Below are 12,723 nucleotides of genomic sequence, written 5' to 3'. Positions count from 1 at the left end.
TGTCCTGATCCTCAGGATTCAAATTTCTTGGGTGTGAAGTTCTCCACTGCTATGTGATGTTTTGAAATGATGCTTGAAACTTGCTGATTGATTGAAAACAAGCAAACGAACTGGATCCTGCTCCTATGGAAACCAGCCAGGCCTGACTGCCTTTTTGTGACAGAGTGGGGGCAGCCCAAGAGAAGGCTCTTCTCTTTCTCCCACTTCTCTAGATGCAGTGTTTCTACTGCTATTCTACTTGCCTTAGTCATTTTTCCCTGACATGGAACAGTTTCGCCATAACTCTCTTTTCTTTACCTCTTCAACAGGGTGGGATGTACATCTTCCAGCTCTTTGACTACTATGCTGCCAGCGGCACGTGCCTGCTCTTCCTGGCCATTTTTGAAGTCATCTGTGTAGGATGGGTATATGGTAAGTGAAGGACAAAAAACTATGTTGCTTTTTCTCAAGGCAAGGATGGGGGGGGCTGAGAAATGGCAGTGAATAGAAAAGATCTTTAAGGGGCAAAGAAATGCTATAATTACCTTCTTGTCTGGTTTCCACTGTTTACTCACAACATTTCTTAATTGCTCCACATGTAGAGTATGAAAGTTTTTTCCTTCTCTGAATGTTCCACATGTTGAACTACCTGGCTGCTCTTCCCATCTGCCCTTTGAATTAGAAAATCAGCTATAGAGGACTGACAGCTATTCTTTGGTCTCTGTTACCGTCTGCTTACATTATGCCTTTAATTTAGCCATGTCAGTTAATTTAACACAAAATGCTGGGATGCAGACTTGCTGTGCGTTACTTTTGTGATGATACATGCTTCCTGTTTGCACGGGCTGTGACAGCACTCTTAAAAGAAATGGGAGGGAATGCTATGGCTCTCAGCGAAGTCTGTAACTAAACTACTTGAGACCAGCATTAAACTGAGCTCCACAAACTGTCAGAAGGAAACCAACTGCTTGTTAGTCTGGGCAGTAAGAAGAGTATCCTGCAATATCCTATGGAAGATCCCTTCCTGAGCATGCAGGCTGCAGTTCATCTCCCTGAAGCTCGTACCCTGGGGCTGGTGGTTTTGGGGCAAAGGGTCTAGATGTGTGTGATGCAGAGCAGCTGCTCTCTCTCCCTAGCTTCATGGAGCTACAGGGGCTCAGTACCTGCAAGGGTAGTGCAATGCTATCTTAGATACCAGCTTAGACCAGACCCTCAACACTTCACAACCACAAATCTGCTGGCTCCTAGCTATGCCAAGCAGCATGGACATCCTAACCTAAGGAAAAGACGTCAGGCATCACACTGTGCCTCTTTCAATGGCCAGGAGTGGATGCTCAGGAAGGAGTATAATAGCAGAAAAGTTAGCAATAATACTTTTTGTAAATATTCTTCCAGCTTCTAACAACTTATTATAGAACCATAGAATGGTTTGGGTGAGAAGCGACCTTTAAAGGTCATCTAGTCCACCCTGCCTGCCGTGGGCAGGGACATCTTTCACTAGATAAGGTTTCTCAAAACCCTGTCCAACCAGACCTGAACACTTGCAATGATGGTGCATCCACAGCTTCTCTGGGCAACCTGTTCCGGTGTCCCAGCAGCCTCATAGTAAAAAATGTCTTCCTTATACACAATCTAAATCTACCCTCTTTCAGTTTAAAACTGTTACTCCTTGTCCTGTCACTACAATCCCTAGTAAAAAGCCTCTCTGTCTTTCTTACAAGCCCCCCTTTATATATTGAAAGGCCACAGCAATGTTTCCCTAGAGCCTTCTCTTCTTCAGGCTGAACAAACCCAACTCTCTCAGCCTTTCTTCACAGGAGAGATGCTCCAGCCCTCAGATCATTTTCATGGCCCTTCTCTGGATCTGCTCTAACAGGTCCATATCTTTCTTGTGCTGGGAATCCCAGAGCCAGGTGCGATACTCAGCTTGTTGCCCAGGGATTTCCAGAGCCTGAAGTAAAATCTATTTATTTCTCTTCTGTTAATTTTTCAGTTGACTCAGGTAAGCATTTATCATCCACAAAATGCTGCAGCAAAGAGATCCATAGCTTGGTCAGGTGTTGTGTGAAGGAGTCACTTTCTTTTCCTTGTTTTGAATGCCGCATGTTAATTTCATTTGGTGCCACCTTTGTCTTACTTAAGAAGAGCCTGTGAACAGTCAGTCCCTTTGTGCTCTCTTTGGTGCCTACAGGTTTATCGTGGTTGCATGGGCTACAGTGCAGTTGCTGAGGAAGGGGTTATCAGTTTCTCCAAATGCTTCATGTAAGCAGGAGCCAATTGCTAGTCTGGATGGACACCTCTCTTACTGAAATGGTAGCAGGTCCAACTGCTTGGGCTTTACCTCCAGGGAATGCAAGAAAAGCAGATCTGAAAGGGAGATTTATTTTAGAGGGGTGCGCTGCAAGGGAAGCTCACCTCAGAGCTTGGAATAACAGACCCTGGCCACATTTTAATTTAGAGTTGCCTTCTACCCAGTCCCTGTGGGGTTTACAGGGAGATGGAGATTCTCATTTATCTGTGACAGGGCTTCATCATCACCATGCTTGGTTACATTAAACTGAGTTATGTTTTAATGTATAGACCTCCCCTGCCATTTCTATGGTCACACAGGCCACATGCCTTTTCTGACAACCCATGGGGAGGAGCAATGGCAGACCATGAGCAGCATGAGGTGATGCTGCCCCAGCAGCCTGGAAAGGGGGACGGAGCAGCTCAGGACTGAGAAATGGCCTTTCCCTTACCACCACTAGTTCATTTTTCCCACTCCACACAGCAGGATTTTACCCTCTTGGTGTTCTGCTTTGCATCTATTGGCCTGATTCTGGTCCAAAATGTAGTCAGAGTGTCAAGGTGAGGCATTTTAGTGGAAAAAAAAGTCTGGTGCCAATTGCTGTTCTTTTTCCCCAGCCTCAGAATTGGCAGAGCTGAGCCTCTTGCTTACATTGTGAAGAATTACAGCATTTTTGCTAACACAAATACGCGTTACGAGTTTCCCCTCTCGCAGCACATACGCCAACCACCCACCACCTGGCAGCTTCCCTCTGCTGCCAGGCGGCTGCTCTCGCAAAGATCTGAGGATTTCCTCACGTATTGCACTCTGCCTGTGAAAGGATTGTGCAGCATCGGCCCTCCTGATCACTTTCCTTAGAGGGGAGTGTTAGAGGGTTTGGGTTTTTCCCTCCCGGCCTTCTCCTCTCCTTTCCACTTTGGGACAGGCAGCCCTCATATAAGCAGGCATAGGTTTTGAGCACTGGGATTCACAATGTGATGCCACCAAAGTGGGCTGCAGGGAGGATATTTTCCAGTCAGACACAGCAGGCACATTAGGATTAGCTGTTCCAGGAGAAAGTGAGTGCCTCCATCACTGCGGGAGAGTAAGGCTGAAACCATTAGGACTGTTTACAAAGCTAAAGCAAAATGATGCCAGCGGGTACCTGTGGGTGGCCCTGGGGTGAACCCATGTTGTGCTGGGATAAATCTTTCTCTCACTCTCTTGCTCACATGCAGCATGGCTACCAGCCTCCTTCTGCCTGGATCCTGCCTGTCAGGCTCACTCTGGCTGTGTGTGCTTTATCCTTTCAGATGCACTGGCTACAGGCAATCTTACATGCTTATTTATGGACCATAAGGGGCCCTGCTCTGTGCACTTGATACCCAAGGTGTGCGCAGTTGTTGCAGTGCCACAACACCTCTGCGGCTGTTTTTTTGCACGGGTTTGGCACAGGCGTTGATGCTGCAGGTTTGAAACAGAGAGGAAGTAGATATAAGCTTAGTGTTATGGCCAGGGTCATCATCTATTGAAATCCCGTGGATGAAATTTGGTATAGATGAATGCAAAAAAATGCAGCTTGGGAGAAAAGATTTAAAAGGGAGGGCTTTTTCATAGATTCCAAACTAGCAGATCTGTGAAACTCACTCTTTCTGGATATTGTAAAAATAAAACAGAATCTTTGCCTGTTTCAGTTTGAGTATTACTTGCAGTTGTTATAAGCTCCATAAAATGAAAAAGGCTCCATAAGGACAAGATGTAAGGATGTAGGCAAATATCTGGTTGGGTTCATGTGAAGTTTGTTCCCATAAAATTATGTAGGAAAAGTAAATGATTTGCCAGAAAAGCGTGTAACATCTTGGAAGGTATATGGGATTGGTCAGCGCAAGAGAAGTGGAACCAGCACGCATGGATAACTGCCCTGCGCCTGCATACATTCTTCCTTATTTTGGGATATTGGGGATAACAGCAAACATTTTTGTTCATTTCAACAAAAAATGTCTTTGGGGAAATCTTTATGATTTTCTCTGCAGGAGTTTTAGCTGATCTTTCTAATGTGCTGGGAAGGAAAGGAGACTGCACATATCCTCCAGCTTCTAATTTGCTCAAAAAGCCAATGCTGAGTGATTGAACTGCTGACTTCTTAAGCTTGATTACTTTTCCATCTGCCTGCAAAACACAGAACATGTAAAACCTCCTGTTCATATACTCTCTGAGGACATTCATGTCAGTCCCCATTGTGTTTCATCACATCACCTGCTGACTGCCACAGTGGACATGGAAATGCGGTACCTGATCGTTGTACTACAGAAAATAGTGATAAGGGCAGGTGGAGGCACACCGTAATTAACAACATAAGTTTTGGGATGTTTTCTTGCTGGAGGATAGGTGTTTCTTCTGTCATTCTTTTTGTCTAGTATCTTTGTATTTCTTTAATTGCTATGTCTCTTCCACTTGATCCTAGATCCAAATTTGCAGTGAAACTCTGACTTCAACAAAGTTGTATTACAAATTAATTTATCTATCATGTATCATCACAGTGTGTTTCTGTGGAAACACTGTATGGTATAAGAGACTGTGCTATGCTTGTATTCTAAACTGCAAATTGTGTCATTTATATCTTTTCCCTTTTTTTCATCCGGTGGATGATTTTGGCTTTTTGGCAAAACAATTTTTTTTTATACCATCTCCCTTTCATCCCCAGTATATTTTCAGAAATGCTATCTGAAGCCCCATGATATTTAAAGCTTGGAAGCTTTAGGGTTCTGTTCTCTGGTGTAGGCTGAGCTCCCACACAAGGCTGTCTGTCCCTTGATATGCCACAGCTTGTTGTCTTTGCTTGAGGCTACTTGTTTTAATTTGCCAACTCAAGATGGGAACCATGAGATGTTCAAAGAACCTGCCCCCCGCCAGCCTAAATACTTCAAAAAGCTGCGTTTAAAAGAGCTTTCCTGCAAACATTAGTCATGGGATATAGAAAGTAATGGAAAGAATCACAAAAAAGAAAAGCACACATAATGTGCCTTTGTAGAATTTGTATATTTAAAGGAAGCATAATATGGAAATTTAATTCTAAGACGTAAAAAACACAAACCAAAATAAAACCCACCAAACCTCAAACACCTGCAAGTGTTGCCAGTCCTCTAAGATGTATTTTGCCCAGCCCAGCCTTCTGATGTTAAGATGCAAAGAAGCAAGGTCTCATCCTGCTTGCAGGTGGGACCTGTGGCATGACCATGAGTTCACAGCTAGATGAACACCCCTAACAGCAGAGTCCTTCTTTATCAGCTAAGCACCATGATAGAACTTCAATAATGCAAATACAGTATTATTTCATCCCAGAGGTGCTGATCAGGGAACCCTTTTCCTGGACAGGCTAGGTCCATATTTTTTTTGTCTAATATTTTTGCCCTATTTTACTTGAGGCAGCCTGATATGGTGCCTCTGGTTAGCTCTAGTTAGGAAGATTATGTTAACTCATAAGTTAAGTCATCTTATGAATGACTTTTTGATTCATTTTACATCTCTTTCTGGCCAACATGAGGTGTTTGATCTTTGAAGACATCCTAGAGCTTAATACAAGGTCTGCTGAAGTCCGTCTATGTTACATCGTCTCCTCTCTATACCATTGCATGTATTTCCTCTTTGTGCTTTGGGTTGGGAAGAGTCAACGGTTAGGGTCTGGCCAGTGGCAGGACTTTCAGAGGCTATTCAGAGGTGTATCCCACTCTGGGGCACCATGAGATTCAGGTGGGTTCCACATACTGTGAACAACATCACTTAGTAGGTGAAGTTAATGGGAGAAGGAGGACTCTGGGCACCTACAGGACAGCTCCCATGACAGTACAGCAGCACTTACAGAGGGAAAATTTGGTTTCCAGAGGAGTATGGATTTCCAGGTCTTCCAGCTTTATGCCAAAAATAAAACATTTTGTGGAAAGCAGGCTCCTGGTGACAGGGGAAATACCCAGCTCAGTGGGGATTCTCGACACGACTTCCCTAGGGTGCCGATCTGGTTACTAAGAGAAGGTTTTGCTTGGTGTCCCCCACGCTCTTTGTTCCTTTTAGCACTTGAGGCTCACACAATCCCATGTGCTCAACCTGCAAGAGCTTTCCCTTGTTGACCTATAAAACAGCTGCCCCTCTGTGTCTTGTGCTGGTCCTTACCAGCTCTTAGTGGCACATGGGCTGGCTGCACCCACTCACTTACAGCTGCTGCTGTCTGAGGGACAGGGCATTTCTTCTAGGTCAAGCTTTCTGATAGCTTGTGGCTGAAGTTAAAAAGCTCCATCTGTATTTAGCCACAGATGGGCCTTTTCAATGCCAGAAAAGCCTGTTACCTGCCGCTATATTATTAGGATAGCCGTGTTTTTGCAAGGAGTAAACACTGAGAATGAAGAAAGTTGGGGGATTTGGTGTGAATAGTGGTTGAAGGAAACAACAACGAACTGACCTGGGACTTTGTCTCTGTGCTGGCTGGTGGCCAAGGTGCCAACCGCTTCTACGACAACATTGAGGACATGATTGGTTTCCGTCCGTGGCCCTTGATCAAGATATGCTGGCTGGTGTTCACTCCGGGTCTCTGCTTGGTAAGTGCAATTATGACAATGCAGCATATTATTCTGGGTCCCTGGGTTCTCAGTAGAAAACATTGATTTGTCTTCAAGGTGCTGCTGTAAATTTTTCAAACTGCTATGGAATAGCAAAATCTTGTCCATAGTTGAGGTGGCTATTTATTTCCTTTATAACGCTTTATCTATTGTCTGAAAAATTAATTGAGCCTGAAAAGCCACTTGTTTATAATTGAAGGCAAAGGGAAATGTATCCTTAATTCTGGAGAGGTTTGGTCAAATTACTTTTGAATAGAAGACCAGTGAGAATTATCCTGTTCTGAAATATTTGCTTCAGCCTGTGTTCCTGTGACCTCCCATGGTTCAGAAATACCTTTCCATAGCCATTTGCCTTCTATGTTATTAAATCTTTTTTAAAAATTCTGTGACAACTGTGTTTAAAGAAAATGCACCCTAAGTCAGGCAAGTTCTTGCTTGTTTTGAGTTTATGTCCAGTCTTGCTCCACTGACTTTTACATGAATTCCGAGGCACATTCTGCTCCTGCATCTGATGTTGAGGGTTGTTTTGTTTGACCTCAGTGGGAAAACAGATGGGATCTATAGCTACAGCTTACAAAAAATTTCCTGTCCTTTGTCCTCGGGCTCCAGCAGGAGTTGACTATTAGGGAAATTTTCAAAGCAAGCCTGATCCAACCCAAATCATCTGAGAGCTCTGTGGCTAGAGAGTCCCAAGAGGGGTAATTCTGTGCCTGTGTAGTAGTTCTGAAGGGCTTCTGCCAGGGAGAACAATTCCTGACTTTGATATGAAGAAATTGCTGTCTCAACATTGCTGAACCCTCAAAGCTGCTGCCAACTTTACTTAGGTTGAACTTTTAGGAAGCCTGAAGGCTTTACACTGTGGAGAAGTGTGGCCCTGGCTCTAAGATAACTTCTTCCACAGCCAGCAGGCACCAGGCTCTGCCTCACTGCAGCTAACAAGGTCCATGCTATCTCATGCAAGACAGTATGCTCATTGCTACCCAGCTGGTGCTTACAGGGTGGCCAGGCTGCCTGGCTTGGCTGCTCCCTTTGCTCTAGCTATATTGTGTTTTCTGCTCCTCAGGCTGTCTTCCTGTTTTCCCTGATAAAGTACACACCTTTGAAATACAACAATTCCTATGTGTACCCACCCTGGGGCTACGTGGTAGGCTGGCTGATGGCACTTTCCTCCATGGTCTGCATTCCTCTCTACGCCATCTTCATCCTCCTGAAAACCAAAGGACCCCTGAAGCAGGTACTGGAATGGTGGCCACCGGGTGAATTGCTGTTTCTTCCCCCAGGCAGCTTGTGGGAAGGGCCACAGGGAAGGTGCACATGGCACATTTCTCCTCGGAGAAGGCAAGGGAGGGTGAGGGTGGCTCCTGCCCAGAATGTCCTGCAGCTCTTATTGGCCATTTGGAGGGTCTGGAGAGTCTCAGCACAGCTCCCAGGGGATCATTGAATGTCCAGAGTCTTCATGAGACATTGTAACCACCATGCCCTGTGCAATACATGGACATATGCAGATTGTCTGTGACGCTGGCTCCACTGGATGGCAGAGGACCCCCTCGGTGTGGGCTACCCAAGGCCACAGGCTGATTGATTTGGTTTATGGTTCAGGTGGGCCCACCAGTCATGTCAGTAAAGGTGGCATGCCACCACCTTTGCCTGCTCTTTTGTTACTGACTGGTGCCAGTGCAAACCAGGTACAAAACCAGGATCTGTTTTGCCTTACTTCTTGTCCCTTGCTCCTGCTCCCCTTTAAGTCCTGTGTCAGGACTATGTTATTTTCTCTGAAGAAATTATCCATGGTTATTAAAGAGGACATGCTCACAGAGTTGTAAAGGCCTACCCTGTGCCATGCCCAGGTCTGTCCTCTTTCAGTGCAGACACCTTGTCCTTGTCCTAGGAAGAATGGTGTCTAGGAAGACGGTGTTATGGAGATGACACCCCACCTGATCCATGAAGAAAGGCCTGAGTGATGTACAGTACATATACATTTCTGCGCAATTTGTTTTCTGGTCCTTCCCCATCTTCACTGGCTGTAGGCTCATCTGTGGCTGGTAGGGTCAGGGAGCAGGTGAACAGGGGATGGGAGCATCCCTGTGGCTGTGGTGTAGGTGTGACAGTCACATTGCGGGGTCGTGGAGAAGAGGACCCTGCACTGTCAACACAGCCAGGGAATATTCATTCTCCTCCCAGAAACATGTCTGTGAGGAGCCCTGTTTGTCGGGTTGTCAGTCCATGGCCCAGGTTTGAGTGGAATAATTGCCACTGAGAGCAGTTAAAGTGAGCCTGCTCTCCTTCCTCTCCCTTTCACAGCCGTTCGGTGGGAGGGGAGCAGGAGCTGGGACAGTTAGCTCTCCAGATGCCTTTGCCCCCAGCAATGGTTGTGGATCACTATTGGGTGTCAGTTTGTTTACCAGCTTAATTAACAGACACTTCCTCTCTGCAGCGGCTAACACAGCTGATTTCCCCAGCGGAGGACCTGCCGCAGCTGAAGAAGCACATGGTGGGGCTGTCCGAACTGAAGCACAAGGGATGGTCCCCTCCAGTCCAGGAGGTGCTCAGTATCACAGAGAGAGAAACCCACTTCTGAGGCACTGGGAATGTCTCCTCCACACCCCGGACTGATGCGCTCTCTCCTTCCTGAAGTGGTTTCTTTTCTTTCCTGGGCTCTTCCCTTCTCTCCTTCACATCTGAGACAGAAGCATCCGGGACATTGCCTCCTTTCAGCCAGCTGGTTGCACCCACTGGGGACAACATTTCTTTTGACATCCTGGGGACAACTCTCCCTGTCAGCAGCTGGGAAGAGAGCAACACACTTTTGTCAAAAGTGTCCTTCAGCACTGACACTGGGGGGAAGAGAAAGACAACATACTAAAAAAAAAAAAAAAAAAAAAAGAAAAGAAAAGAAAAAAACCCAGCCATCTTGTTGGGAGGAGGAAAGGAAACCACAGTGGTGAGAGAGAGCAGAGAAATAAAGGTGTGCAGGAGCAAAGTTAGGGATGCAAAGGCACAAAATGATGAGGTGTTAGCATGGGGAATAAGTAAGTTGGTTCGGAAGTACATAAGAAGCTAGAGGATGACAAAAGAAAGTGCATTGCTAGGTCACCTACGTACAAGGGAGAGGGAGCCAGGAACGTATCATAGGCAATGATAAAAGGAGGCTGCAGCATTAGTAGTTATAGCCTCAGTTGTCACTGAAAGGGAAGTGAGTGACAGGATTCTTGATGCAATCATAGTTATTGATGGATCTCAAGGCAGTTTCAGGCTGGAAAGGGGGTGAAGAATAATTTTCTAGGGGACTCACTCTTGGTCAAAACTGCACAGCCCAGTGAAAATGCATCCAAGAGTGAAACAGCTGAATATTTGACAATTCTTTCAGAAAATTCATGGAGTGCAGGAAAAGTCCCAGAGCAGTTGGTAAAAATTGAGCTGCAGCACAGCAGGGGAAAATGAGACCCTGGGGAATGCACACCCACAGATGTAACTGCACTGCTGGGGCATTTTGTAGATGAATTAATGAAGGAGTTGTTGGGCATGATTCTGTGCTGCAAAGTAGCTTTGGGGTGAGGGTGGGCAAAGGATTGTGCTCCCTCTGCTTTGCTGCAGATGACTGCTCAGGGGATAAGGAAGACATAATTGGGTGCGATTCTCATAAGCTCAGGCAAGATAAAGCAGTAATTAATAGGTAAGATGGGTTAATCGGAAGCAGATAATGCAAATTAAAGGTCTCTTGTTGCCAGGGTAGTCATGAACGTGAGGCGATGGCTGAGAAGGATTGCGCTTGGATGCGGTGTTTGGTGCTGTGCCAGACAGCTCTGTCCTGTGGAGGCTGTAGCTGTAAAATTCCCTGCCAAAACCTGCTTGAATACCCATCAGAACTTCACAGTTAAAAACAGGAAAAGCCAGTGGCCGGATCCCCCACAGGAGCTTTGCCATGGTCAAGGGTACACGTTGGTGCATGGCTGTGTTTCAATAGTGGTGCATCAAACCATGCCAAATAGCCATTAAAAAGAATCAGAGATGCCACAGGCTCCTTTCCTTTGTTCCTCATTCCAAGTAATTGCTTTTCCCTGTGCTATGTGGAGATAAACCACCAGCGCTGAAAGTAAGTGGGAAAATTAGGCCTCATCTGTGCAATGCAGTACCTGTTCCAATTACTATGGGAACCTTATCTTTTGCAGCTTCCTGTGAGTTTAACTGGTGAATTAGCATAGGAAAATCTTTCCCCCACTTAATTTCCTTTCCTTTAAAAACTAAAGACTGTTGGTGAAATGAACACTGAAATTCAAATATCAAAATTTGTACATCTCCGGGACACTACCGTTTGACTGCAGATGGTTTACTGTAAAAGGCAGAGAGAGCTGACAAAGCTCATTCTTGTTTCCTGCAAAGGACTGCAGCACCACGTAAGGTCCCATTTATTTTATTTTTATTTTTTAAAGAACTGAATGTCACGCTACTACAATAATTGTGGGAAGAGCTTAACATCCAGAGGCTTGCAGTCAGGTCTCATGGTAAGTATTCTGGTGTTTTCTCCTCTCCCTCCCAGCTGTGTCACTCACGATTTGGTGGTGGCAGCAGCTACCTGCAGCAGGTCTCTGCATGCAGCTGGAGCAAAAGCCAGTGGTTGCCACCAAGGAGCAGCAGTGCCAGGGTGGCAGATCCAGATTAGCCGGAGGAATCACCAGCCCCGGGAGTGCTGGCTGTCTGCTGGGTGCTCTGTGGCTGCCTCCCCGTGCTTGAAGCTGCGGCAGGGCTGTGCACGAGAGGTTTGATTTCAGGCATGGGCTGCACTTACCTGTGGTCAAAATGGTGGTGTGAGTTTTGAGAAGGAAACCTGCCTTTTCTTCTTCAAGAAACAGAAAGGAATGTTAAAGGACCAGGACTTGCCATTCACATTCAGTCTTAGGCATTAGCACAGGTTTTTTGTAGGACCCTTGGTAGGACATTTGACCTCTTTGCTCCTGCTACCATGCCTTCAAAGATGTGAGGTAGTCTCCTACTACCAGAGAAGTTCTGGAGATGTGTTCACTCCTTTTTCTGAGGTAGTTGGATAACACTGCAAAAATCCCAGAGAGAAATAAATCACTCTTCAGTTTGGAGCACAGACATGGAGCTGTGTTATCAAAAATAAATACTGCATGAACTGGTTCCTCTGTTGCTTGTGTATGATCTGATAGTAGCATCTCACCTTTGCCAGGAAGCAGCGTATTTTAATAAAGTCAGAGGAGGTATTGCTGTCTCCATTGAAAGCAGTTACAAAATTCCCCGGATCGGGAAATTAATCTAGATGCATTGGATGGGATTGACAGAGTCTCAGGAAGTTTAAGGGAAAGCTCAGTGACCCAAGTGCACCCAACTGGGGGAATAGCAGAAAATGCCACCAATGGCTGGCTTTTGCTATGAGACCCTCGGTGTGCAGGCATAGTCAGGGACAAAGCAATGATTTGCTGAACTTATACAAACCTCTCAGTCATCGCCGTGTGCATACAACAGATCTGACAGGTCTCCATCAGCCCCTGGAAGTGGGCATTTCTGGACATCTCCGAGTCTGATGGGAAACTGCTCCCTTCCTGCATACCACCAGGGTGTAAGTACACTATCAAAGGAGTGGTACGGAGAGGAGAGAGAAGGTTTTTTTGCCTCTGTAATTGTTGATAACATGCCAAGACACAATGTTTTTGAAGCTGAAGTCCAAGGAAAGTTATAAGGTGGCCATACTGTGCTTCTCCTCCTGGGTGGAGGAAAAACATTGTATATAGAGGAAAAGACAGACATCTGCCAGGCTCCCAATTACCACTTTTGATTTTTCAGGGTTTTTTTCATTAAAAAGGCCGTTTGCACCCCTCTCTCCAGAAAGGAAAGTCAGGAAAATAG

At 45.7% G+C, this 12,723-nt stretch overlaps 1 protein-coding gene across 6 annotated transcripts in view; it reads left to right on the top strand.

Moving 5' to 3' along the window:
• The window catches only part of SLC6A12 (solute carrier family 6 member 12), a 39,967-nt gene extending 27,970 nt beyond the window's left edge, over nt 1-11,997 (top strand). For all 6 annotated transcript variants that reach the window (XM_056339284.1, XM_056339283.1, XM_056339281.1 and 3 more), the window contains 4 exons: nt 309-411; nt 6,737-6,837; nt 7,922-8,092; nt 9,293-11,997. In XM_056339284.1, the coding sequence (XP_056195259.1) occupies nt 309-411; nt 6,737-6,837; nt 7,922-8,092; nt 9,293-9,436 (519 nt within the window). In that variant the 3' untranslated portion in view covers nt 9,437-11,997. The remainder of the gene's footprint in view (nt 1-308; nt 412-6,736; nt 6,838-7,921; nt 8,093-9,292) is intronic.
• The last annotated feature ends 726 nt before the right edge of the window (nt 11,998-12,723 follow it).

This window comes from Falco biarmicus, chromosome 5 (genome assembly GCF_023638135.1).
Source record: "Falco biarmicus isolate bFalBia1 chromosome 5, bFalBia1.pri, whole genome shotgun sequence".
NCBI classification, from domain to species: Eukaryota; Metazoa; Chordata; class Aves; order Falconiformes; family Falconidae; genus Falco; species Falco biarmicus.
This window is presented reverse-complemented; position numbering and strand designations above follow the sequence as displayed.